This window comes from Cavia porcellus, unplaced genomic scaffold (genome assembly GCF_034190915.1).
Source record: "Cavia porcellus strain 051 isolate PalLab524CR breed Dunkin Hartley unplaced genomic scaffold, mCavPor4.1 scaffold_21, whole genome shotgun sequence".
NCBI classification, from domain to species: domain Eukaryota; kingdom Metazoa; phylum Chordata; class Mammalia; order Rodentia; family Caviidae; genus Cavia; species Cavia porcellus.
The window spans coordinates 36023381-36051361 of NW_026947504.1; the positions used below are offsets into that span (position 1 = coordinate 36023381).

General features: G+C 40.7%; 1 protein-coding gene across 1 annotated transcript in view; it reads left to right on the plus strand.

Annotated features, from left to right (window-relative positions):
- The window catches only part of Mtus2 (microtubule associated scaffold protein 2), a 438067-nt gene that overhangs the window by 272244 nt on the left and 137842 nt on the right, over positions 1–27981 (plus strand). Inside the window, exon 6 of the mRNA XM_003477411.5 lies at positions 11886–12097. Coding sequence (XP_003477459.2) covers positions 11886–12097 — 212 coding nt within the window. The remainder of the gene's footprint in view (positions 1–11885; positions 12098–27981) is intronic.

Below are 27981 nucleotides of genomic sequence, written 5' to 3' on the forward strand. Positions count from 1 at the left end.
CTTGACTTCATTGTTTGTGTTGAGAAGTCTGCTATGATTCTGATAGGCTTTCCTTTATAGGTGATCTGTTTTTTCTCTCTGACAGCTTTTAGTATTCTATTCTTATGTTGGATTTCTCGGATGGTGATTATTATATGCCTGGGTGTAGTTTTATTTTGGTTATGGCTATTTGGAGTTCTATATGCTTCACTAATCCTAATGTCAGTCTCCATTCTCATGTTTGAGAAATTTTCAGCTATGACTTCTATGAATAGCCTTTTTATATCATTTGTGTTGTTCCCTTCTTTTTCATTTATCCCTATTAATCTTATGTTGTTTTTCTTTGCATCATCTTTCAGCTGTTGAATTGTTATTTCCTGATTCCTTGTTTTTTTTTTAAAGATCTTTCCTTTCCTGTTCACTAGCTGCAATCTTGTCTTTGAGGTCTGAAATTCTGTCTTTACTTTTGTTGAGTTGGTTTTGACAACTTTCGATGGAATTTTTTATTTCCTGTATATCTCTTTGAATCTGCTTCATATATTCTATTTGTTTCTTAAATTGTTTATCCAGGGATTCTATCTTTTTGTTTTGTTCCTCTAATTTTTTTAACTGTGTCTTCTTTAGACTGTTCAGCATCTTTTTCATTACTTTTATCACTTCTTTTACCTGGGAGATTATTTCTATTTTAAATTCCTTTAAAGCTTCCTGGAGTTGCTTCTTTATATCAGTTGCTATTATTACAGGTATTTCAGGTGTATAGCATATATTTTCTTCTATGTACAGGGCTCCTAGGCTTTCTTAGGATAGGCTAGAGGTTTGAGATTGCGTTTTGGTCTTTTGTTTTGTCATTTTCCTATATTTCTGTGTTTCAAGTGTTTTTCTAAGGCTTCCCCTGGATGTGTTGGAAATTGTCTCCTATGCCCTAGGCTCCTGGGACTGAATGGACATTGCTGAGCGTGGTCCAATCAGGCCCTCAGGCCCTCCTGTGCTACCTTCTTTGTTCCTGGTAGCTGGCCAGGCACATACCCACTGTGGATGGTGGGCTAAAGCTCTCCCCAGGCAAAGACCAATGCTCTGGAACTCACTTTACCTGCTCTCAACTCCTGTAATTGAAGAAAGTCGCTGGGTGTAATCTACTCAGGCTGCAAAACCTCCTAAGGCCAGTCCAATGTGGCTGGGCCCTGGGTGGGTCCTTGAGCTCTGGAAGCAATGATCTTAACACAATGTCCCAGGCTTGGGATGGCATGTGGACTCACCCCAACGCTAGCTGAGTTTCCCTGTTCCTGGTTCCAGAGAAGGTCGCTGGGCATGTCCTGGGCAGGCCTGAAATGTGCCAAGTGAGCACAGCCTAGTGTGGCTGGGCTCTGGGCAGGCCCTTGAGCTCTGGGAGCAATGATCTTAAAACAGTCTCCCAGCTCTGGATGGGGAACGGATTCACCTCAGCCGCCAGCTGAGTTTTTCAGTTTCTGGTTCTGGAGAAGGTCACTGGGCATTTCCTAGGCAAGCCTGAAACCTGTCAGGCAAGTGACAGGGCAGTACTTTAGGGAGTTAGCTGTAGGAGTAGTCAACACACACTTGAAAACACTAGAAAAACTACTGCTTTTAGCAAAGATTGAAAATACATCACCAACAGTAAAATGATTATTAGCACTAGACAGAGATCCATTTGACATATAGCTGTCACTCAATATTCCCGGGAGATTAGTTCTAGGACTTGCCTCAGACACTGAAGTCTGACCAAAGTCATGCTCATGTGCCTTGTAAAAAACAGCATGGTATTTCTATAAAACCTGTGCAATCCTCCTGTATAATTTAAGTCATCTAGATTTTTCCAGATATCTATACAGTATCAATACTGCATAGATGCCATACCTTGTTTTGTAGGTAATAATGACAAGGGGGGAGAGCTTAAGGTGTAGTTTATTGAACTCTTGGGTGCAGAGACCATGGATACAGAGGACCAGTTATAGTTGAAAATGGTAAGACGCTTCTCTGTCAAAAGCAGTGAAGAACTCCACAGCTGATTGCATTTCCTGGGTTTTCCTCCCTAAAGTCTTGACTTTGGGGATTCGACCTTCATCTCCAACTGACAGGCATTGAGAACCATAATATAGCCACCGAAGAGTTCCCCAAAAGACTGGTTTCATAAGATATTTTACATTCATGGAGCCACAAAACTTGTACTTGCTGTATTAATCCAGAAGTTTGATATTCTTGGAGGAGCTTCTCCTTTGGATCAGAACATCAGCTGCTTGCTGGGCCCAGAAGTAGAAATGAACAGTGTCTAAACTCTTTTTCAGTAGAACTCTGAAGTTTTGAATGTGTGAATAAAATCAATATAATAATGATGCCAGTATCAAAGTACAAATAATTGATTTTACTGAATCTTTTTATGATGCTCATCTACCATTGGCTATAATTTCTTATCTAGTAATAGCTATGGTAGTGGTTATGACAATAATAATACAGGAGGTCCTAAGAGCCACTAATAGATTTGACAGCTAAAAATACAGGACAATATGGGTGCAGTAAGGTCCACAGGCTCAGAGGTGACCTTATATACAATAGATGGCGATTAGCTTTAATTCACTGAGCCGTAAGTTGTATTTATTATCTCCTTTAGATTTCTAAAAGTGCTTTCTATTGTAACAGTGGCAGATACCTGGTGCCTGAACACATTAAGGCATTGGAATGTGCATTGGAGTGTTTTACAAACTCTCCAGTCACCATAATAAAATGACAAGCAGTAAATGTGGGAGAAAAATATCTAGTTTATGTCTTAGGCTCCTCAGAGTTTATATAAGGAGCAAAATCCCTTACCTTTTGATGCTGATATCAGTAGTTATATTTGACTTTTTTCTGGCACCTGAGAATGTTGATATGCAGTGGATATCAAGATTGTCTTGACTACCGTGTATAACTGGGTTTCTTAGAATAGTGTGTACTCAGATTTCATAATGATAGTTTCTGAGAAGCACTAATCTCACATTCTGCTATTCTAGTAAATCACAATGACAAGATGTGTCCCATGTATGGTCACATTAAAATCTCTAATGACTTGTTAGGGAGATTTAATTAAAGTTAACATGGTGTGTATGTCAGCTCTCTTATTGCTAGGACACAGTGCCTAGCACCCACAACCCAAAGGAGGAGAAGTTTAATTTAGCTTACAATTTCAGTATCAGGGAAGTCAGCCCATGGGCAGCAAGCTCCAAGGCGGGAACATCGTGATGGAAGGACCTGGCAGAGCACTGAACAAACAGTGCTTAGTGTGTTATAGCAGAAAAGCAGAGGGGGGAGCAGCACTGGAGAGGAAGGGTAGAGGGAAGAGCAGGGCAGGCCTCCACAACACAGCAGGTACACCCAGAAATGTGTCCCATCTACCTAGCTGAACCACTGAGTTAATAGTCAAGACTACCATTAAATTAACCATCAGGAATATTTAGATTCATAAACAACTTTTCCCCTTAAAAGATGTGGCCACTTGTGTATTTACAAGCCTGTTACTGTTGTGGTTCTATATGTCAGATACTGAGGAATCTGCCATTTTCTGATATTTTGTAGAGCAAAAAAAGAGGAAAAAGAAAGCATTTGAAATGTCATGACATGAACACTGATCTCAATGGTCAGTGTTCATGTCGTGTCCTTTGAAAGGGCAACCTGTTTAAGCAAAGGCAAGAATGTGCTTCAGGACATAAGTCCATGGCCATCCACAGAGATTCTCCCTGACTCTTGCTGGAAATAGTCTCTCTGAGCCTCCTGGAATGGTGGTGGTCCTGGGAAGATACCTGCACATCTGTGGGTCTTTAGCCATGGTGGACTTGTTACCTCTGTGCTTTTTCCTGGAGTCTTATCGTTCTTCTAAACTTCAGTCTCAAAGTTACCTCTTCTTAAACACCCCTCCCTGCAAAAAAAGCCTTCCCTCAGCCCCAGGCAGACCTGATTGCTTCTTCTGTGGTCATGCTGCACTTCAGATGTGCCTGGTGAGAGCTTTGTGAGCCATGGTGAGGAATGGGGGCTTTTCTCTTACTGCAGTGGCCCAGTGGTGAATGCCTTGTTTCTATGGCAGTCATCCTGGATGCAGAGTAGGAAAGGATGAGAAGACACAGGGTGAAGTCATAGCCTGCTGTAATGTAAGAGAAGAAAGAGGCTTATTCTCCCTCTTTTCTTTCATCCTTTTGTTCCTGTCACTTTTGGAATCTGCCACAGCCACCTCTAACAGTTTCCTCTGTGCCATCCTACCCTGCCTTGGAGCCAGTTGAGAATGGGTAGAAACTTGCACAAACTATTTAAGAATCACTTAGAGAAAGATGGCAGATCAGTAAGCAGCAGGATACAGAGCCTCCCTGAGAGATACAACTCAGGTGCCGGAATAAAACATCCTGGAGAGGTCTGGATGAAGGGAAGTGATTCCTCTCAACGTAGGAAGAAACTAAAAGGAAAAGAGCTGGTCAAAAACATAGGGCTACCACTGGAGCAGCTAAGATTAGCAGCCATGGTGCTGTCACCGGAGCCACCCAAACTGGCACCACCACCCAAACCCCTGCCACTGCGACTCACTGGAGCTGCGGTTGTGCTGTAGTTGGGGGTCGGCAAGCCCAACAGAGAACAGAGCCAGTGAGGGACCTGCACTAACCTGTAGTGAGTGCTTGGAATAAGACCCTCCCATGGGAAAGGGGCGACCAACTGGATGACATGTTGGAATTGGGCAGGATGGGAATGAACAAGGAATGGCACTGACTTTAGTTGGTTGCTATCTACCCAGAACAGATTGGTGGGATCTGCTTGGCCTGGGTCATGCACCTGGCCAGGACTCAATAAGTGGTCCCATACCAATTCTGTACATGCAGCACACACTAATGTGGTGAAGGCCCCTGCAGGTTGACTGGCCTGGAGGAGAAGAACCAGCAATACACCACCCCTGCTTGCACCTCAGTGATCAACAGCAAATTGGAGAGGACAGAAATCCTTAGCCAGCACATTTAAGAAGAACCATAACCAACAAGGAAAGGGGCTAGGACCTCCACTATACATCTGTATGGAAGAAACCAAAAACATGACAAGAGAAAGAAATAAGAAAAAGCCCCCAGTCCCCAACCCTGTGAGTATTGATCCAGGAGATGTAAATACAGAGGAGACTGAGGGCAGCAAACATGCAATATCAGACACGGCATCAGTGACATAAAGAGATATCTTCCTGACATCAAAGATGAAATCAAAACCGAAATATTAATTCAAGTAAAGCAAGATATAAGAAGATTAATAAAAGAAATGTTAAGCACCTCTCAAGAAGACACAGATGGAAGAATGGAGGAACACACACAAAAAAGGAGAGAAATGTTTGATAAAGAATATAAAGAAAACCCAGAATACATGAAACACATTCAAAGAAATTATCAGAAAATGAAAAACTCCATTGAAAGCTGGCAAAACTGCTTGAAAGAAACTAAGGATAGATTATCAAAACTTGAAGACAGGTTTGCAATGTGTGATCATGAAAGGAAAAATTTCTTAAAAATAACAAGGAAAGGGAGTGGAGAAGATGGCAGATAGATAACAGCAGCTACAGAGGCTCTCTGAGATAGCCAGCTTAGATTCCAGGAATGGTGCAGTGTGCGGAGTCCTAAGCAGAGGGAGATATACCCTGCCGACCCAAGAATGAATTAAGCTGAGAGAAAACAATCAGAAATGCAATCCTGGTGCTACAGTTGGAAAAGCTAAAGTCTCGATGCCACCGCTGGAACCTGCGGCTTGAATAGCCTGCTGCTGCTGCATCTGAATCAGCACAGCAGGGATAGAGACATGAATGCTCTGAGAGCGGGAATCAGCGAACGAATAGAGAGCAGAGCTGGTGGGGAACCCTGCATCGACCTATGGTGAGTGAGAGGAACAGGGTCCCTTCCATAGATAAGGAGGCTCCAACAGAAGACATTCTGGGACCGGGCAGACTGGCCAGAACAGGGCACTGCAGTGATTTCAGTCACATATTCCCCTCTCAAACAGGATTGTTGGGGAGTGCTTGACCTGGGTGACACCATGGACTGAGGCCCAATAGGCTAGCCCAAACCAGGTCCCTGCGCCTGGCAGTGCGCCCTGATGCAGTGAAGCCTTCAGCAGGTTGACTGACCTGGAGGAGCGGGCCCATCATAGGCTGCCTCAGTCTGTGTCTCCCTAGTATACTGCAGTGGGCGGGAACACCTAGCCAGTGCAATTCAAACAAACTGTAACTGACAAAGAAATATACGCTTGTATGGAAGGAATAAAAAGTATGAGAAAAAGAGGCAACAAGAAAGGGTCCTCAGTCCCCAATCCTGAGAACACTGATCCAGGAAAGGGATATGCAAAGGAAAATGAGGACAGAAAACATGCAATATCAGGCATGGCATCAGTAGACGTAAAGCAATATCTCCAGGACCTCATAGACAAGTTCAAAAGTGAAGTATTTAACCAAGTAAAGCAAAATATAAGTAGAATAGTTAAAGAAATGCTAAGCACCTCCCAAGAAAAAACAGATGGTGGAATGGAAGGACAGAAAAAAAGGGGTGAAATATTTGATGAAGAAAATAGAGAAAACATAAAATACATGAAGCAGGTTCAAAGAGATTACCAGGAAACTAAAAACTCTATTGAAAGCTGGCATAACAGCTTGAACGAAACTAAAGATAGATTATCTGAACTGAAGGACAGATTTGTAACGTGGGAGCATGAAAGGAAAAACTTAACATGGAAACAAGCAGTAACAATACAAAGGCTAGAAGATGACAAAAGAATCTATAACTTAAGAATAAAGAATGTGAGAGAAGAATCAGGGGTACAAACAAAGGAACTGCAAAGGATATTCACAGAAATAATGAGGGAAAACTTCCCAAACATAGGAAAAGGGAAAGATTCTCAGATGTATGAGGCATACCGAACTCCAGCCACCTACAATCAAAACAGAACTACACACAGGCATATAATAATCAAGATTCCAGAAATCCAATATAAGAACAGAATATTAAAAGCTGTCAGAGACAAGAAACAGATCACTTACAAGGGAACATCCATCAGAATTACAGCAGACTTCTTGGCACAAACCATCAAATGTCAAAGAGCATGGGGCGAAATAATCCAAGCCTTGAAAGACAATAACCTCCAGCCAAGATTGTTATATCCTGCACAATTGCCCCTAGAAATTAATGGAGAAATAAGGTGCTTCCAAGATAAAGAGGAACTGGGGGAATTCGCAACCACCAATCCATCTCTACAGAGAATACTGCAGGACATTCTAAAGAGAGAGAAAAATACCAGGATTCTAGAAACAATGGCAGAGAGGCCACAATGAATGGAGCAGAAAGTGAAATGAAAAAGACAAACTGACAGCTAATGACAGAAAAAGAGCTCACAGAAATGAGGCAGAGAAGGTTGGATATAATTTCTAATATAGATGGCCTAAATACACTAACTTAAGGGAAAAAAGAGAATCGCAGGTGGAGTGGATCAAGAGGTAGGGTCCACCGAGAGACTCTGTATAGGAAATATAATTAGCCTGAAGAAGGTTCTATAGACCAAAATCAAATATGAGAAAATGGAACTCGAAATGATAGGGAAACAGAGAGTAATAGGGGTAACTGGGCCAGTATTTATGGATAGGCTGAACAGACAGACTTTAATAAATGAAGAAATATAACTAGAAATTCAGGCCAGGAGTGAGAAAGTACAGAAACACTTAGGTAAATAGCAGGTTGCCCATCCCCAATATAAAACCAAGAGTGATGGGGAGACCTGAAAATATACAGTACATAATGGGGAGTAAAGGGAAGGAATAGTCTTCAAAAAAAAACAGCAGAAGATATAGCTAATAGTGTATCAGGAATTAAAACCCTTATTACTCGCACCACTCTGCTTGGTTGGAACTTGTTCCATCCTAGTTTGTATACAAAAACTAGATCTGAGGGTACAGACAGCTGTCCCGAAGATATCCAGACATAGCACAGTGGTCATTTTTAATTTCCTATTAACTCAATCAGGACCCCTGTATGACTTATACTGTTGTATCATGACTGATCTTAGTTAAATCTGACTTGTTTGAATACTTTATTATTGACAGATTTTAATCAAAACTGTTAGGTTACTGGTATCAAGTTGAGGAGTATAGACAACCATACTGAAAATGACAATGATTCACCATGATATCCATTCTGATTTGATTACTACCTGTTTTTGTAGCTCTACACTATCTACAAAGTTGTATTTCTATTAATTCTGTTATGTATTGATAAGTTCAATTATACTTTATCTGATGATATAGCCAATTCGGTTAATGATAACAAGAAACAGCACAGTAACCATGGTAGAACTCCTTGGACAGCAGTTTTATATGTCTTTTTAGTTTTATGTCTACAGGAATATGTTTAGTTCTGTCCTGCTTTGTTCTGTTTCTCCCTCCATATAGAAAGGATAGAAATACATGTTAAGACTCATGCTTGCATAAAACCTATAAATAGTTTATGAGAACTGATCTTATGACACATGATGAAATGAACAAATACTTTGAAGAAAAGAAAGGGGCACTGCAGTACCCAGTGCTGATTCCGAGTGTTATGATGTGAAATCCAGCAATATTATTAATCTTTGTTCAGAAGGATTATAATCTAATATCCTTTGTTAGCTCTCAGCATAAACAAAGGTATGGATAAATGCATACATGTCTAAATGTATAGGATTGATACTCATATTACCTAGTTTTTGTTGGATAGTTGAACAGAATGGTTTGCAGTCTCCCTGGTTGAATTCCCATTTATATGTTCCACTTTTGTATCTTGAACAATTATCTGTGGGGGAACAATATGTATATATCAACTAATGATTTATTACTGTTTATTTCTTTTCTTTAAAAGCATGTACTATTTCTGTCCATTTTCTATTCTGTTTTTCTTTAAATAAAAAAACAACAAGGAAACAGGCAGCAACAACACAAAGCCTAGAAGATGACAAGAGGATCTATAACTTAAGAATAAAAAATCTGAGTGAAGAAGTAGGGGTAAAAACAAAGGAAACACAAAGGCTCTTCACAGAAATGATTGAGGAAAACTTCCCAAGCATAGGAAAAGGACATGATATTCAGATGTGTGAGGCATACAGAACTCCAACCACCTACAAGCAAAACAGAGCCACACCCAGACATATAATAATCAAGATCCCAGAGATTCAGAATAAGAATACAATATTAAAAGCTATCAGAGGAAAGCAACAGATCACCTGTAAAGGAAAACCCATCAAAATCACTGCAGACTTTTTGACACAGACCATCAAATCAAGATGAGCTTGGAGCAAAGTATTCCAAGCCCTGAAAGAAAATAACCTCCGGGACTGGGGATTTAGCTCAGTGGCATAACCACCTGCCTTGCAAGCAGGCAGTCGTGAGTTCAATCCCTGGTACCGATAAAAACGAAAAAGACCAAAAAAACAAAAAAGAAAATAACCTCCAGCCCAGATTGATGTACCCTAAAAAACTGTCTCTAGAAATTAATGGAGAAACAAGATGCTTCCATGACAAAGAGGAACTCGGGGAATTTGGGACCACCAATCCAACCCTACAGAGAATACTGAAGGACATTCTAGAGAGATAAAAAATACCAGGATTCAGGGACAATGGCAGAGAAACATCAATGAACAGAGCAGGTGGTGGAATGAAGAAGAAAAGTAGACAATCAATGGTAGAAAAATAGCATAGCAGAAATGAGGCAGAGAAGGTTGTCTATAAGCTCTAACATAGATGGCCTTGATACACTAAAAAAAGAAACACAGGCAGAGTAGGTCAGGAGGTAGGATCCACAATGATGCTCTGTATAGGAAATACAATTAATCTGAAAAGGGGTTTATGGACTGAAAATCAATTATGAGAAAATAATGTTCTGTGTGACAGGGAACCAGAGAAAAATAGGGGCATCTCGACCAGCATTTGCAGATAGGTTGGAAAGACAAGATACTTATGTGCAGCAGAGAACTATTCAGCTATAGTGAAGAAAAACCTGGAGGCTTTGTAGGTAAAGGAATGCAACTTGAGAGAAAATCCAGGAGAAAGAAGGTTTGGAACCACTTAGGTAAATAGCAGGCTGCCCCCAGTCTAAAAACTGAGAGAGTTGGTGGGACCCAAAATGCACAGTGCACCCTGTGAGAGTGAAAGGGGAGGACTAGTCTAAAAAAAAAGGCAGAGGATATTGTTAATAGTGTATCAGAACTTAAATCCCACATTATTCAACACCACTCTGTTTAGATAGATTATATTTTGTTCCAGTTTGTCTACTTGTACTAGATTTGAGGGCAAAGACAACTATCCCTAAAATATCAGGATATAGTATGTTAATCATCCTTAATTTCCTATTAACTTAATCTGAAGCCCTGTATAACTTACACTGTTTTATCATGACCAATCTTAGTTGAATCTGGTTTGTTGGATTGCTATTTTGTACTAATGGATTTTATTTGAATCTGTTACGATTGATAGTATCAAGTCTGAGAGTATAGGCATCTACACTGAAGATGACAAGATTCACTAGAATCTTGGTTTGATTTTACCTGATTTTGAAGTTTTAAACTGTATATAATGTTTTGTTTTTATTGTTATGTACTGCTATATTCAATTATACTATGCATGATGATATAGACAATTCTATTGAAGATAACAAGGGACAACACAGTAACCCCCTCGGATCACCTTGTACTGTGGTTTTATGACTTTTTCATTTCATGTTTTTATAGGAACTTGTTTTGTTTTGTCTTGCTTTGTTTTGTTTTTCCCTCTAATACCAAAAGGATAGAAATACTTGTAGAGACTCAAGCATATGTAGAACCTATAAATAGTTTATGAGAACTGATTATATAACACATGACGAAATGAACAATTACTTTGAAGAAAAAGAGACACTACAGTACCCCATGCTGATCCCATAGTGTCATGATGTGAAATCCAGCAATACTATTATTCTGTTTTGTTTAATTTCAACACACATGAAAGTATGGACAGCTATTTTGAAGAGAATGAGAGACACTATGACAGCCATTGTTGACTTCCTTATTGTCTGCTCTTGAACAGCTAAAATGCCTGCCTCATCCTGTTCAGATCAGTTTTATACTATTGTTTTGTATGAATTCTCTGTATATGATGATATGGACACATTTGGAAGAAAATAAGAGACAATATGATAGTGAAGATCTCTGGTTGTCTTGCTTTGAAATTTATGCCTCTTAACATTGCTTTCTGATGTTCTGTTTTGTTCTGTTTCATTGTGTTTAATTTTACCCTCTTTCAAATAAAAAAAAAAAGAATCTTCTCTAAGAATCTCCTTAGAGAAGAAACAGGGTGAAAGGAGAAGGTAGCTTGAGCTTGGCCTTGAGCCATTCAGATGTCAAATCACAGGGTCAGTATGTTGGAGGGGACCTGCCAAGACTTTGGTACAGGAATTTAAAACCAGAAGTCCCTGGAGCAGAGGTGATGCGGTTTGGGACTAGAAGAATTGGTCACTAGAGTGGCCATTGAAAGGGAGGATGGGAGCATGAAGGCATTACACCTTAGAGCCCAGCTCTCAGTTGCTGCATTATGAAAGTCTGCCTTCCATTATGACTGATTTCCCATGTGACATTTTCCAAGAGTAGTCGCCTATAAGACATAGGAAGAAAAAATACCTACCTCAGTCTCTCCAGTGAGGCCTAGAAAAAAATGTTAGAAGCTGCAAGGAATTATTCTTTTTTTTGAAGCGTAAAGCATTGTACTTGGAACCACATAAAATGGAATGAATAATTTAAGACTTTTTTCTTTTCTAATACTTAAAACGACACAGGCAGTTCCTTCATGTACTGTTGCAATAAGCTGTTATCACCTGTGTCTTTCCACCAATGACAGTGTGTTTTTCTTTTCTTACCAGGATACCCAAAGCAGAGGACTGCAGCCCCTCGAAATGGGTTTGTGCCCAAGCCTGACCCTCAGGCTCGTGAGGCCGAGCGGCAGCTGGTCCAGAGGCTAAAGGAGAGATGTGAGCGGCAGGCCCGGCAGCTCAGCCTCACTCAGGGACAACTGAGGAGGGCCATCTGCGGCTTCGATGCTGTGGCTGTGTCCATGCAGTATTTCTTTGGAAAGGTGAGGCCATGCACACGTGAATGCCGAAGGGCTTCTGGTTGAGGAGAGGACAAGTGACAGTGATTGGAAAGTGTGTTGTAGTTTAGGCTTGGGATGACGATTGATTTTTGGTGGCTGAGGGGTTAAGGAATCTCCTGCAGCATCCAATAGTGTTTAGAGGGGTGAGTTTACCCTCACGTGTCAACAAAATTTGGAAAACATGATGAATAATCTTGATTCCAAAAGAGAAAATTATGTAAAAAAAGAAAGAAAAGGATACATGACAACATTTTTGAGCTCCTCAGAGTCCTACTCAGGGTTCAGAAAAGAGCATCAGGTGGGCTTAGGGTCCTCCCTGCAGACTCGGATTCTCTGAATATGCAGACTGTTGGTTTCTTCCTAGTGAATGTGTGGAGTTCCTGAGGCCATCTAGGTACCAGGTCTGTCATTAGTCATGGAGCAGTAAACTTCCCAGCTTCTAACCAGTGGACAGATACTGGTGGCAGCCTGTATCTGACTGCATTTGAGCTCTAACTTTAAGTAGCCAAGTTGTGCTTGGGAGCAAAAATAAGCATTTACCTTAGAAATCAGTATTCTGACTATCTCAGTCCACTTTTTGTTGCTACAGAAAAACATACAATAATTTATTTTTAAAAATTGTGAAAAACATCCATTTTGGGCTCCCTGTTCTGGAGGCTGGCAAACAAATTGAAGAGCATGTCACCAGCATGCAGATGATTTCTAGGGGAGATCTTGAGCTGCCTTATATGGTACAGAGAGCAGGAGGGAAACAAGCACATGCCAAGCTAGGCAGGGAAAAGGAGCTGAACTGCTTACACCGACGTGCTCTCTCAGTAACTGACCTGTTACTGTGAAAGTGTTTGCAGTCTGGAGGAAAAGGCGGGAATCACTTCAGCTCCCAGTGCACTTCACTGGCAACCAGATTTCAATATGAGTTTGAGGGGAGGGGGTCAAACCAAATCCAGACCACGGCAATGAACAAGTGTTCTGGGTTTACATATGGACCTTCTGGTACCTAAGAAAGAAGAGGCAGGAATGCAATAATAAATGCCTTCTAAAGTACCTAGAGGCCTGGCTAATTTAAAAATGAAAGACAGAGATTATTAAGTAGCATGATATCTTCTGGCTTCTTCCTTTATCTATCAGTTGAGCCTTAAAATGCAGAGAACTTTTTAGCTTTTATGATATATCCTGCCCCTCCCGCTCTCCAATGGTATAGCTCCAAGACTAGCTCCAATTGAGCTATTCTTTTTCTGTTGTTCTTTTCTAAAGCTTTCAGCAAAAAGAGACCTTAACTCATTTGTTATGGTAAGGGATGATAAGATAAATACATGGTATTAAAATTTCAGGGTCCAGAGATATAGCTCTGCAGCATGGAGCCTGCCTGGTAAACATGAGGTCCTGAGTTTGATTCCTGGTACCCCCCCCCATAAAATAAAATAAAATTTCAGTTTTAAAAACAGCTTCAACTGTCTCACCAACCAAAATTTGAATACCAGTAGTAAATGACAAAGCGGTCATACGACCATCCTTACATAAATTAAATGTACATACACATTTTTGAGGTTCCAAAGAGGTCTAGCTGTATGTGGTAAATACAGCACATTTTTCCTTTTACCAAAGGAATTAGACGGTTTTAGACCTTCAACTGAATATATATTTTCCAATAACTGTTAGGTCTATAATAAAGAAACTAAAGCAGGTTTGTTCATTGAAACTCGTGATCACATTTATATTGTTACTCTGCCTAGCTGGGAGGCTTCCTTCCAGTTATTGTACACAGATCCCTGTTAAATCCTTGGTTAAAGTTTCATACGGATGGATGAATCAGTAGACACCAATACAAGATGCAGACAGCATGTATTATGTTTTACAATTTAGAGTGTTCAGAACCCACTATAGCATTGTGACAAGTAAGAGTTCCTGTGCCAAAATTAAGGGCTGGGTCCCCTAGTTTTGCATTTCTGTGCCCCAGAAAGTTTCTGTGTCGATTCATGAGCAATAAATTTGTTTCACCACAACATGCACATTTCTCTTAAATCAAAAACCAGATGGGGCTGGCAGGTGATTTTTAGGCTACTGCGTTAGACTTCCCTGCAACCTGAGCTATGTCTGGCATGTCTGCAACATGCATGGACATATGAATTTCACTTGCTTCTCGGTAAGTCACCAAGAGTACTCCAGAGAGACCTCTCAAATAATTGTGACATTTCACCACCCATACGGCAGAGAGGACCTGCACCTCCAGTGACGGAGCCCTCTGAAGTTTCAAGGGCTATGAACCTGAAGTACACATGTCATTCCTGCGGGAGAAATGCTCAGAGTGGAGCATGTCAGCTATGAGGAAGTACATCAGTAGCCAGTTGAAAACTATAGTCAGTGTTTGCTATTCAGTTAGACCTTCCAGAGCTCACTCTGTAATGAATGTGCTTGCTGCTTATGTACATTGCAGTCCATGCATCTGCAAAGCACAGTTGAGCATGGAGAGGTGCACTGTGCTAGCAAGAGCCTATGCCACCTCTCTCTCTGCCCAGCAGAAAATTCTGGAACAAGTTTATTCCCCTCTGTGAACCCCTTGTCATCACCGATCAGAGTGACATCCTGTCTTCCCTGGTCAAGTCCCTTCTGACCATATTGCTCAGTCTCAGCTTCTTCCACTTCAAATAGGATTAGTGATGCCTCTTCACAAGGGTATTGTTAGGATACGATAACTTGGTGAGGAAAGGTACTTAGAGCAAATACTCAGTGATACTTTCTTTGAGTTCAAGGGACTCTGACAAGACCTGCCTTAAGGACTCTGCTCTCAAACCAGATTAGATGAGATACATAATGGGAACCCTCAGTCTGAGGCACTTGGGCTTCATTATGCATGTTAAGCTCCCTAATCTGGAAACCTGAAATCCAGAATGTTCCAAGTCTGAGACGTTTTGACATGTGTATGATCTCATATAATGGGTTAAAATCTGTGTATGATCTCATATAATGGGTTAAAATCAAAACACAGGTACGCTCCAGATATATTATGTAAAATTACATTTTGTCTACATAGATAGGGTATAAACAAGACAAATGAATTTGATATTTAGACTTGAATCCCATCTCCAAAAGAACTCATTATTTGTGTGTAAATATTCTAAAATCTAAAAAAAATTAAAATTCACAAAAATTCAATCCCAAACTTGTAGTTCTAAACGTTTTGAAGAAGGATTACTCATACTTTATATATAACACACAGGGTTTGGCCTGAGTATTCTCTAATGATAGAATTTTCTAGGCTAGCTCTTCAGTTACTCCAGTGTTTATCCTGATTGTGCTGATGCCATTAGAAATAAGTCTCACCCCAGTGCTTTTCTAAATACATAAACTCAGACAATCTTCAATTTCTGCCGCACATTTAGAGTGGCTGTGAAAGTTAGCAGCTTTGACGCAGCCTCGGGATTCTAACATGCCACCTTGAGGTGGATACAGCCTTGGACTGGAGCATGTGCCTGGACAGGCTGAACAGGCCTGCTGAAATCATGGTCCCACATCTCTGGGGGGTGTAGTAATGAGTGAGCCTCTCTGGAACTTGCCCTGCTCAGGGTCAGGTTGAATGGTTTGAATCTTTCTTGTGGTACATGGTTCCGTTCTTTTGGTACATGGCTACTCTTTGGTAACTCCTCATGGTTCATCCGTGAAACAACCCAGAAGATAGTCCGGCTGCTCAGAGTGGTAAGGGTCATCTGACACCATGGAGTTTTGTATTAGTTACGTGTGAGTTATTTAGTTTCATTTGAATTTAGTAAAATGTGTCCTGTTTGTTATGGGTTATATTGGTGTCCCCCCAAAAGTCTCATGTGTTCCGAGGTGGGACCTTCAGAAGATGGTTCTATCATGGTCATGGGGGCGCTGTACTTGTCAGTGGGTTATAGGGTGATGAGCTCATGGCCGAGGGTGCTGGGAGGAGATGGGGCTGCTCGAAGGAAGTGCATTGCTGGGGTGCAGCTGTGGAAGGCGTATCTCCTGCTCGGGCTCTTCTCCTCTCTGCTGTTAGCTGCCATGGATTACATAGCTTTCCTCACTAGGTTCTTTTGCCGTGCTGTTTCTGCTTTGGAGCCAGCAACCAAATTCTGAACCTTCTAAAACCATGATCCAAAATAAACCTCCACCATCTCTCCTCCTTTAAGTCACAGTTGTCAGGCATTGTGTTCCAGAGACAGAAAAAGTGAGCAGTCCAGTATTTATTTGAAGTTTTACTTTTATCCATTGTCATTTTTATCACTAACTTTATGAATGTGACTATGTGTGATGACTTGTTTTTTTAGTTATTTGTAATTTAGACAGAAAAGGTATTAAAATTAATGTTGAACATATCTGCACTGGGTTAGTCAGCTTTCCATCACTATAATAAAACAGCTGAGAGACTCAAGTTAGAGAAAAGTTACTCAGGCTTACAGTTTTGGAAGTTGCTCTGAGTGTGTGAGGAGGAAGTGTCCCCCATGCAAGATGGAGCACACTACCCGTGACTTATGTTATGAGCCAGGAGACACAAAAGAGAACAGAACAGCCAGGGTCCCACAGTCCCCTCTAGGGGCATACCCCCATTGCCTAAGACGCCCACACTAGACGTAACCTATAGTGCCACCTTGTGGAAAAAACCTTTAGCATGTGGGGGCTTTTGGGCACTTCCCATACTGTACTACATACTTTCTAAACTTAATACAAAATCAATAATGCCCCAGTCTCCTTCTTCTCAAAATACATAGTGTATTGGTTTTACTATTTGATTTTTTGTTACAAAAATTTTAATTGCAGAAGAGTAGAAGTAATAATGTGAATTCCCATTTTCAGTATTTAAAATTTATTACAGTCTGCCACATCTACTTTACTCAGGCTTTGTTGTTGTTAATTAGAGGTATATATTTTTAATGTATGTTACATATTTCAGCTTCAGTTTACTTATGTTAGCAGAAGATAGGTCTGTGGAGAACTAAAAAACTAAAAAAGCAGAGCTTCTTTTGATTGACTACTATGCCTAAACTTGTTAATCATTATTTTAACCTTTAAGCTCTATAACTGGTGTTCATATCATTCTCCTGTGATAGCAAAACTGAGGTTCAGGGAGATTGCATAGCCCTCTGTACACAGCGTAAAAGAAACTGATGGAGCCAAGATGTAAGTATCGGTCAGACCATGTCCAACAGCCAAGTCTTCCCACTGTGTGATGATGCTACTTTCTTTCCCCTCAGCCCTCAAAGCATTTTGTTACAGTAGAGAAAGTTAAGAACACATAGTCGGAAATTAAGAGAAACAGTCATCTATAAGCAAAGCACTTATACAGCACGGTAACAGAAAGTATCATAAGGCAATCTTTGGCCTATTACTGTTAAAAAAAAAAAGAGGAAAAAAAGAGAGAGAGAAAGAGAAGCAAGTGGGAGAGCTATGTGTCTCTTGGGGACACATTTGGGGAGAAAGCATGGTCATTGTGGATGGTAAGACTTGGAGAGCCACGATGGGATGGGTTGGGTTTGGGGTTAGTAAAGATGAAAGAAAAACATACCTGGGCAGGTCATATCAGTGGCTCTGCAAACAGAGTCTGGCTTTGTACCTGTCAGTTCTTGGTAAATGGGTTAATTGTTAATATATAGAGTGCCTATGAGTTTATACATAGAGAGCACAGAGTTTATACATAGAGGCGGGCTCAGGGAACGCCTTTTTAGAGGACCATGATTTTTCTGTAAGGGATGGAGACCGCGACGTCTTTCACGCTCCACGCAACCTGCCTCTGCCTTTGGTCAGGGACGGGTATGTGACAAGGGGGAGGGGGCAGAGACAGAGGTAGAACCCTTTTATGAAATCAGTGTTTCCTTAGCCATTTAAAGCATTCTGATTTCAAATTCAGGGATTCATCAGGATGCCTGTCTGCTCTGGAGCTGCAACAGCAGGAGAGAAGCCATTCTGTCCTCCAGCCACAGGACTTACTATTTCAGCAGTGGTGCCCCTGAGTGGGGATCTCAGAGCAGTAACCACATTTAATCAGAATGGGAGACAGTAAGCCTCTAACCCCTAAAGAGGACCATGTAAATATAGTGTTCTGTGCTCTTTTCTCTTATAAACAGGGCCCTGTTTTTTTTTTCTTTTTTTTTCTTAATTTCTCTCGAAGGCTTAAAAGAACATGACCACTGGGGCTAGCATGGCTGACAGTGATTCAGCACAGGATGTGCTGGGAAATGTTGATGAAATGAGAAATGTAAGGCAAATTCCGGTTCCAGCAATCATTGTTCTGAAAAGTTGCTACGTGTCAAAAAAGATACCCAGCAATGGAAGGTTTGCTTTTACTCTCAGGACTCTCACTAAAGAAATGTCATAGCATAAGCCCAAACATCAAAATATTCCCCAAATCAGGAGATACAATCCTTTAGCTATGGCATAACCAGGGACACTAATAATGGGAAACATCACAGCAGTGTGGACATAAAACATAGTAGCAAAGGCTTCTCACTATCTATGGAAGATCGTTAATTCCAGAGGCTAATAAAACCCAACCTCATTGATGGTAACATAAATTTCATAATAACGTGCAATAAGATTAGAATCAGTAAGGTAAAAACTAATTGCCCCTGTTCCTAGATCATATCTTTTATGCTTTGTCATAAATGGTTCATTTTTTCCAAATGTAGTTTCATACTTTTGAAGGCAGATGGCCACCATGGAAGTGGGGGATGGATCTAACTTGTCACTTTGAGAAGCTGGTCTCCCGTAGGCATACTCAGGGCCTTTCTGAGCAGAACCCCATGTTTCTTCCCAGTCACACAAGACATAACACCAAGAGTCAACAAGTGAGATTATGTCAAATTAAAAAGCCTCTGCACAGCAAAGGAGACAACCAACAGAGTGATACTCTAAAGAATGGGGGGGAAATGTTGCCAGCTACTTCCCAGAGAGAAAACTAATACCTTGAATATGTAAAGAACTCAAAAACTTATACTTCCCAATAAAAGACTCAGTCAAAAAAATGGGCAAGTGAAATTAATCAACACTTCCCAGAAGTAGTAGTACAGATGACCAATAAGTACATGAAAAAATGTTCAGCATCTTTGGCCATTAGAGCAGTGCAAACTAAAACAACACTGAGATTCCATCTTACTCCAGAGATAATAGCTATCATCAAGAACTCAGAAACAACAAATACTGGAGAGGCTGTGGGGAACTTGAAAACTTCCTACAACTACTATGGGAATCAGTATGGACATTCCTCAAAAAATAAAAACAGAAATTCCATTTGATTCAACTATTCCTCTTCTGTGTATTTTCCTAAGAGGTGTATACAATGATATATGCATGCCCGTGTTTATAGCAACACAAATTATAACAGCTGAATCGTGAAGTGGTGTGTGTGCCTATCAGCAGAGGAATGGATATAGAAAAAGTGGTAGATACACACAGATAAAACTGCTTCTACTAAAAGCACATGCTTGAGTGTACCCTGCATTGGCTTAGAGGCAGCAGAGTGGGGCAGGGCTGGCACTCCAGTGACACACCACCCAGTCTTTCTAGAGCCATGACCTCTCTACACACCACAGTCTCTACTGCAGTGTCATTGGAAACATCCTCTCTCATCAGCCAAGTGCTGGAAACTCCCCACCAAATGAAAACAGGTGAACTGATGATCAACTTAAAGCCTGATTATTGTGAGAGATGGATTCCCTCTTCACCGGAAGCTCTTCCCTGTCAGACGTGCATTCACCTTCCTAGAACTCAGGTCTTTTTAGAAAATAAAGTTAGTGAAGATCAACTTCCATTGTTTCAGTTTTGCTTGTTGGTTTGTTTTGGTAAGAAGCAGTTACTAATAGCCCAAGCTCAGGGATACTGGAGTGAAGGAACCCTGGGGCTCTGGGGTCTGGGATTTCATTCATCACTTCTAACTCTGAGAGACCAGGTTATCATTAAATACCAGAAATAGATCCACCTTCCATGACGTCACAGTGTACTTATTAATCTTCTTGGTGCTCACACAATACAGTTTAACTCACACCTCCAATGTAATGATCACAGGCTTTTTGTTAATTTTAAAAAGAGTGAAATCAAAACAAAAGTAACAGAATAAAGCCAATCAAAATAAAACAATGAAAATGATACAGGACTTCAAAACAAGATAATAGGAGATCAACCTTAGCTAACATAATGCCTCTTGTTATCTTCACAATAGCTGCCCATACCATCAGACATAATAAAATCAAATAAGGCAGAACAGAATAAAACCAAATCAAATAAAACAAAACAATGAAAATGATACAGAACTTCAAAACAAGGTAAGCCTTTTTAGATGATTCCTCTCCTTTCACTTTCATAATATCTACTGTACATTTTGGACCCTTTAAACTCTTTCAGGTTCCTATTCTAGGTCTGAACCATTTCACCCAGGAGCATGATCACAAGTTGCATCCATTTATGTACAAGAGCCCTGTGATTATCCTTCTTTATAACTGAGTAGCTTTCCATTATATAAAAATACCACGGCTTTCTTACCCACTCTGCATTTCATGGCTAAGTTATCCCTGTATTTTTTGGGTCCCCAATTCATGGAGTATTGTCTTCTCTCCTCCAACCACTACATGAATTTCAAGTCAGATGTGTTTCTTGTATATAACGCTATTGATGGATCCTGTCTCTCAACCCACTCTGCCATGGTGAATCGAGGCCATCTACATTAATGGCTATGACCGACATGCACTGGCTCATCTCTACTATGCTATCCTGCTCTTGTCGCGCCTCCCACCACTTTTCCCTTCCATTGAGTTGCCTGCCCTGCTCAGTGATCTCCCTTCTGCTGCTGTTCCTGGAACTGTGGTCATCTTTATCTCTCTCTAGAATGTCCTTCAGCATTCTTTGTATGGTTGGTTTGGTGGTTATGAATTCCTTCAGTTGTTCTTTATCATGAAAGTATTTTATTTTTCTATCAATTTTGAAAGATAGTTTTGCAGGTACATCAGTCTTGGTTGGAAGTTGTTTTTTATTTTCAGGACTTGAAACACTTCACTCCAAGCTCTTCTTGACTTGATGGTGTATGTTAAGAAGTCTGCCACAAGTCTGATGGGTTTTCCTTTATGAGTGTTCAGTTTCTTTTCTCTAACATCCTTTAATATTCTGTTCTTGTACTGAATTTCTGGAATCTATTATATGTGTGGGTGTAGATTTATTTTGGTTAGGGATAATTGGAGTTCTGTATGCCTCATTTATCTGTATGTCAGGTCCTTTTCCCATGCTTATGAAGTTTTCTTCTTGCTTCTGTAAATAGCATTTTTATGTCATTTGTGCTGACCCCTGCTTTTTCACTGACACTTATCAGTCTTAAATTGCATCATCTTGCAGCCATCAAGTTATTTCCTGGTTCTTTGTTGTTGTTTTTTAAATTTTATTTTAAAGAGAATAAAACCAAACAGAATAAAACCAATCAAAACAAAACAGTGAAAGTAATACATGATTTCAAAACAGGAAAATAGGAAATCAACCATGGTTACTATAATGCCTCTTGTTATCTTCAGAATTGCTGCTCACACCATCAGACATAAAATCAAACAAAACATAAAGGAATAAAACCAGTCAAAACAGAACATTAAGGAAAACAAAACAATAAAATAGAACAAAACAAAACAGAACAATATTGAATTTCAAAAAGACAGAAGGAAATCCCCCGTAGTTACTATACTATATATTGTTATCCTCTAAATAAGTGCTCAGACTACTGGCTTTAGGCCTGCAAAGTCAACAAACAATACAAGAATTAAGCTATTTTTATACCTCAGTTGCTTTCAACTCAGCCTGTGATCCTCCAAATCAGCCTGTTGCTTACAGGGTGAGGAAGGCTTCTTATCTCCCAGCCTGCACACCAGCTGCCTCACGGGAAGGGTGAATTGGCTTATTGTTTCTTTTCCTGGTCCCACATGGCCACTGCTTGCTCATAGAAGTCCTTGTTATTTTTAAGAGATCTTTCCTTTCACATTGCTAGCTGACATACTGTCTTAAATGTCTGAGAGTCTATCTTCATTTTCTTTCACATTTTTCTAGCTTTCAATGGAGCTTTTAATTTCCTGGCTATCTCTTTGAATGTCTCATGTGTTGCAGTTCTTTCTTATATTGTTCTTTGAAGGTTTCCATCATGTTCCTATGCTCCTCTTTTTGATCTGTTCTTCTTTATATATGCTCAGGAATTCTTTCATTATGTTTGTGATTTCCTCTTTTACCTGAGATATTATTTCTGACCTGATTACTTTTACAGCCTTGTGAAGTTGTTTCTTTACTTCGGTTGCTATCCTTTAGAAATTTCAGGTGTGTGGCTTCTAATTTCTTCTATATCTGTGTCTCCTAGACTTATTCTGTGTGGGTTGGAGGTCTGAGACTGCCTTTTGCTCCTTCATCTTGACATTTTCCTAGGTTCCTCCAGATGAGCTGGTGGTAGGGTCCCAGGTGTTTCCTAGATTGGCTTCCTGTCTGCAGTGTAAGGTGATGGGCCTGGCACCTGGGTTTCTCCTAGCCTAGGTTTCCAGGGAGGCTGTAGGCTGCAGGGCTGGATCTCCAGACACATGTGACTACACCAAGACTCCCATCGGGCACACAGAGGCTTGGCAGGTTGCTTCTCCCGGCCTGCACTGGGTATCAGTTTCAGTGGCAGCCAGCAGGTTCTTGATAATGAAACCTAAATACTAAACTCTTGTGTCTGGGAGATCAGGAGTTCCAAGGAGCTCCTGACCTGATTCACCTTTGGGAACCTCACACCAGATAACAATGCACCTGGTGTTTCAGTTCCTTATTCCAGGGAATCCCCACCAGCTGGGAGAAGGCATCACTAAAGTCACCCTGCCAGAGGGCTGCAGAGTCCGGACGCTCCACTCTTCCTGTAGGCTCATGTAGGTAAATGGATGCAACTGCAGAGAAGGAGACCCCACTGGGTAGCCAGACGGGCTTCTTCTCCTGATGAAATTTCTAGATTTCCTTCATGTAAGAGTGACGAGTGTCAACAGGTCTCAGGCCTCACGGAATGTGAGGGGTGGTGCTGCCTCAGCGAAGAGGCTCTGATTGAAGCCTAAGCGAGTAAGTCCTTCTACCAGCATCATAGTTCCGAAATCCACTGGACTGTTCTCTTTAGAAAAATCATTTCAGTAGTAAGCTGCTGTAGAGCATCTACTACCTTACTTGGTTTCCAAGGATACTGTCATTTCCTGCAACTTAGGGGAGGGAAGGACCAACCCAAAGCCAGAGACACAGCTCTCAGTAGTTGCCTGACAAGGCTGAGCTGTCTGCTTACCACCCTCTGAAGTCTGGTTTCTGAAAGGCATAAATGACAGAATGGCTGTCACTGTAAGCTGTTCATTTGGGACTGGCCCCTCACTGCGGACAGCATGTTAGGAGGTGAGCCCCATCCAAGTGCCCACCTCTCTCCTCCTGGTCATCACACATGTTCTCTTTGATTATCTTTGATTCTGAAGATAACAATGACTTCCCAGTCACAGTGTTTAACTCAACACCTACTCATTAAATGGAAGATATGAAAGCTGAGTAACAGGCCCTGACTTCCAATCATGAGATTAAAGCACTGGAGTCCGGAGTGGAGCACGACGAGTGTGAGGTGGTGTTGAGGGAGCCCAGAAGAAGGAGGGCTGCCTCCAGCCAGGGTAACTGGGGTCCCTTGCAGAGCAGGGAGCATGTGACCTCAGCTGGAAGAGTACAGAAGACTAGAGAAGGCAGAGATGGAAGAGCTGGGCACTCCACACATGAGTACAACAGTCGGGCAGAACACAAGAGGGTGGCCCAGCTCAGGGGAAGGGCAGGTCCTTACTGCAGACGGTAAGGAGTTTTGCCTGACCCTGGAGGAAGGAAGCCGGAAGCAGAAATGAGGCTGAAGAGTTCGGGGCTTTGAATAGCAGATGAAACAGGGTCCTTACTCGAGGTAGTCAGGATCTCTGAAAGAATGGGACAGAACACTACGGTAAGCTGCATCACAGGAAGAGGAACATGGAGGCTGGGTATGAGTGGATGCTAGGAAGAAAGTTCCAGGGAAAGGAAACAAATGGCAGACTCTGGTGGTAGAATAATAATCCAGGCAAGAGGTGAGAAGGGCCACAGAGTCTGGGTCTTGAAGGGAAGGAGATAGCACAGACAGGACCTGGGACCCATTTGTGAGCCTGACAGTTAAATTAGGAGGTGTTTAAAAGGTGTAAAACACCTAGCTAAATTCTCAACAGCACCCATGTGGAAATCACAAAACTGGCAAGTCAGTGCTAAGAGGTTAGGAATTGTGTGTACTGAGAGCCCAGAACTATATTAGGGGTCATGGATCCCTTTTGGCCAGTCTCCATAATTGCCCATTTTATGTCCCTGTAAACCTTTAGCTTCAGGAACAAAGGAGCAACAATGAGGATGGGCATTTCTCCAGAAATAAGCTTCTCATCCAGCTAGCAACCATCTTTTGGAATTCAGAAGCTATCGTGTGGAACTTAATCCCTCGTTCTGGGAGTATTATCGTCTCTCATCTTCTCCAGGAAAATTCTTTGTGGCTCCAACTTGCTGTTTCTCTTAAATGTATTAAACCACGGTCCCTGCCATTTTGTGTGTGGCTCCAGGGCTGAGACAGTGGCCCGAGTTAATTTCAGGGCTTCTTTCTATGTGGTGCTGCTGGCCTCTCTGTAAAGGAATTAAACAGAGGGCTAGATGTCAGGAGAGAAAGGGGACACTGGAGAGAAGCAAACGGAGTCATTCCCATGGAAGTGATAAAGGGGTGAGACTGACAGGAGAGTGCGCGCGAGCCAAGAACAGTGTCTTGGGAAACATCTGTGCTTCCTCTTCCTGCTGTTGGCAAGAACAGGACCCCATAAGACAGATGTTCAAAGAGGCTGAGGAACCAGAGAACCAATCAGGAAGGGACCGCTGACCACATAGGTCAGCGGATGGAGACAGAATGATACGCTACCTTAGCCTTTGGCAGTTTGAAAGGAGTCTCTCCAAAGAGGTGAGAACTGTCAGGTTTTCCTGGTTGCTCTATGATTAAGTGGTTTAGCAAAGTTTGTTTCAGCCTAAGGTGAAGCCAGCATCTTCGCCAATGAGAAGTGACGATGGCGCCATCTACAGGCCAATCTAAGGGAATGAAATTGGAAGTCACACCAAACATTACCTTCAAATCCAAGCAATCGTACAAACAGCAAGCATGGGTCTTTTCTACCTTGCTCACTGATGTGTGAACCACAGGCTCACTTTCCTCACAAGCTTAATTGAAACTAAATTTGAGATTAAAAATATGCAACTCCTTTCATTTTTCATTTTATGCCTGACAGTCAAATTATTAAGACAGCAAGAAAAAGATTTATATAGTACACTGAAAGCAGTTTGCCAGTGATATAGTTCATAAAAGCAATTATATATTGTACAAGCCTAACAGTCAAACGATCTATACCTGTAATTTAGTCCCCAGAGCGATTGAAAGTCATTACATCTGCCCTATTGGGTATAAAAAGAGAAACATTTAGTCCTAAAATAGTGAAGTTCTATTACTTGACAATGTTCTCTTGAAAATAAAAACTAACAATAACTAGTGTTTTGATATACTATATATAAGATGATATTTTTCTCAATTTTTCCTTCGATAGTCTTTCCTCCACTTTTATTTCTGCTGGAAAGACATCCAGACCCAGGATCTGGGTTCTGCAGCTGTTTTAAATCTATGAAGGAGGAAGAAAAGAAGTGGATAGAGGGAGGAAAGCTTTTACAATGAAGAAAAAATGGTTGCATAGGTGGCAGTTATTTAACTATACTAATTATTAAGTGCAAGTGGTTTAGATATATCAATTAAAAGAAATTACTTAAGCCAACTGTGATGATTAAGCTTGTCAACTTAATTGATTTGACAGTTGTCTAGGAGATGAGTAAAGCATTTTTCTGGGTAAGTCATGGGGCAGTGTCTGACCCCTGGTCCCTTTCTGTCTGATTCTCTTCTATCTGCTCTGGCCGCCATAAGGTGAGCAGCATTCCTGTACCACACTCTTCCACCATAATGCTTCTGTCTTAGAGTTATATGACCATGGGCTAAAACCTCTGGAACTGTGAGATAAAATCAGGCTTTTTCCTTTCGGCTGTGTATGTCAAGTATTTTGTCCTGGAGACAAAAATCTGCCTGATACATCAACTACATGTTATCCACAAGAAATATTATTTAAGTAGAATGATCAGATTGAAAAGATGCTTTATTCACAACAATCAAGAGAGCTGGAATAACTGACTTAATTTCAGACAAACAAAGCATCAGAAAGAGGACTATTGCCAATGATCAAGAGGGACAGTATGTAAGCTAAAGAGATCAATTCTCCAAGAAGACAAAATATATGAATGTAGCTGTTAATATTTTAGGCCTATTCTGTTGAGTTCTAGTGACTTGGATACTTGATTATTGTAGTTCTGAGAATCCTGTTATTTCAAACTCAAAAACCTATTTAAAATCTTCCAAGATTTAGAGGGAAAATAATTGTAAATACCTGCCATACATTTCTATGCCCTTTATTTTTTATGTATATTATCTCACTGAATTTTCACATTATCCTTTTGGTGTAGATATATTGGCACCAATTTTCTAAATAAGTTCATGTTGCTTTCATCAAATAGTATTTTATTATTTCACTCATTATATATTCATCAAATACCTGCTGGGTATTAAGTTAATAAACTGCATATGACACAGACTCCCTTCAAGAAAATTGCAATCAGTACTCCGTTGACTAGTTGCAGAACACCTCATTCAGTCTTTCCAACATTTCCAGAAGACTGTCACCAGGAAAGCTTTGGGTGTGTCAATGTTCTAGGTGAATAAAGAAGACAAGTTGTTACTTGCCTAATGTCCCATGGTCTGTAAGCAATAGACTGAAGACTTCATGCAGCTGATTCTGGAGATCTAATGGACGAAAGTGGTGATTATATTGCTAATTTTCTATTGTACATTTTAAATTTGTTAAGAGAGTGGATCTTAATCCATTTCACGTTCGCCCTCAAACACCAGCAATGATCATAGCCGCAGCAATTACAGCAAGATAATTTATAGATTACAGTCCTAACCTTATCTCCAATTTACTGAAAAGTACATTGCTTTTATTATTACCTTCGCTTTCATATATCAACAAACATGCCTCTTCATAGCATTCTGTTTTAGTAGAACACAGTAATTCTTGAGAGCTGAAAATTGAATGAATGTTGACAGCAAGCTGTACCTTTTTCTTCTAAATGGAAAATGGTTCTTAAGTGTTTTTAGCAAATATATGTAAAAAAAAATAGCTACCAAGGTGAAGGATTTGTCTTAGCTTGATCATGGTAATCATTTTACCGTGCAAACAGGAATCAGCACATCACATTGTATGCTTTAAAGTACTCAATTTTTGTCTTCTACTAAACCTAGAAAAATATGTCATGTATATCTGCCTCTAAATGTAATATACACTTTCTACTGTTCTAAATATGGTGTTTTATTGAGAAATACATTAAATTGATTTGCCATGTAAAATTCACCAATGGTCAGAATAATGAACAGTTTTGCCTAGAAGCATAACGATGTGAAGCCATGTGGACCGTTTATTCCCAACACTTGTTGGACAGAGCTGCACGGACTGTGACTGTGACAGTTCTCTAAACTGGGTGTTAACACATATTTTCTGGTGCAGCGGTAAAAGAATTTCTGCTTGGATTTCCCTCGTCCTCCTGTCAGTCTATCAAGGGACCAAAACCTCAATGTAAAATAGTTAACCTCATACTTTGATGTGTCTGTTCTGACAGTGAAGCACATTATTTCCAACCTGCAGCAGCAAGCCAGGCTGCGTGCCACGCTGGGCAGTATGAATGAAGAAAGATATTATGGATTATTCTTAATGCTC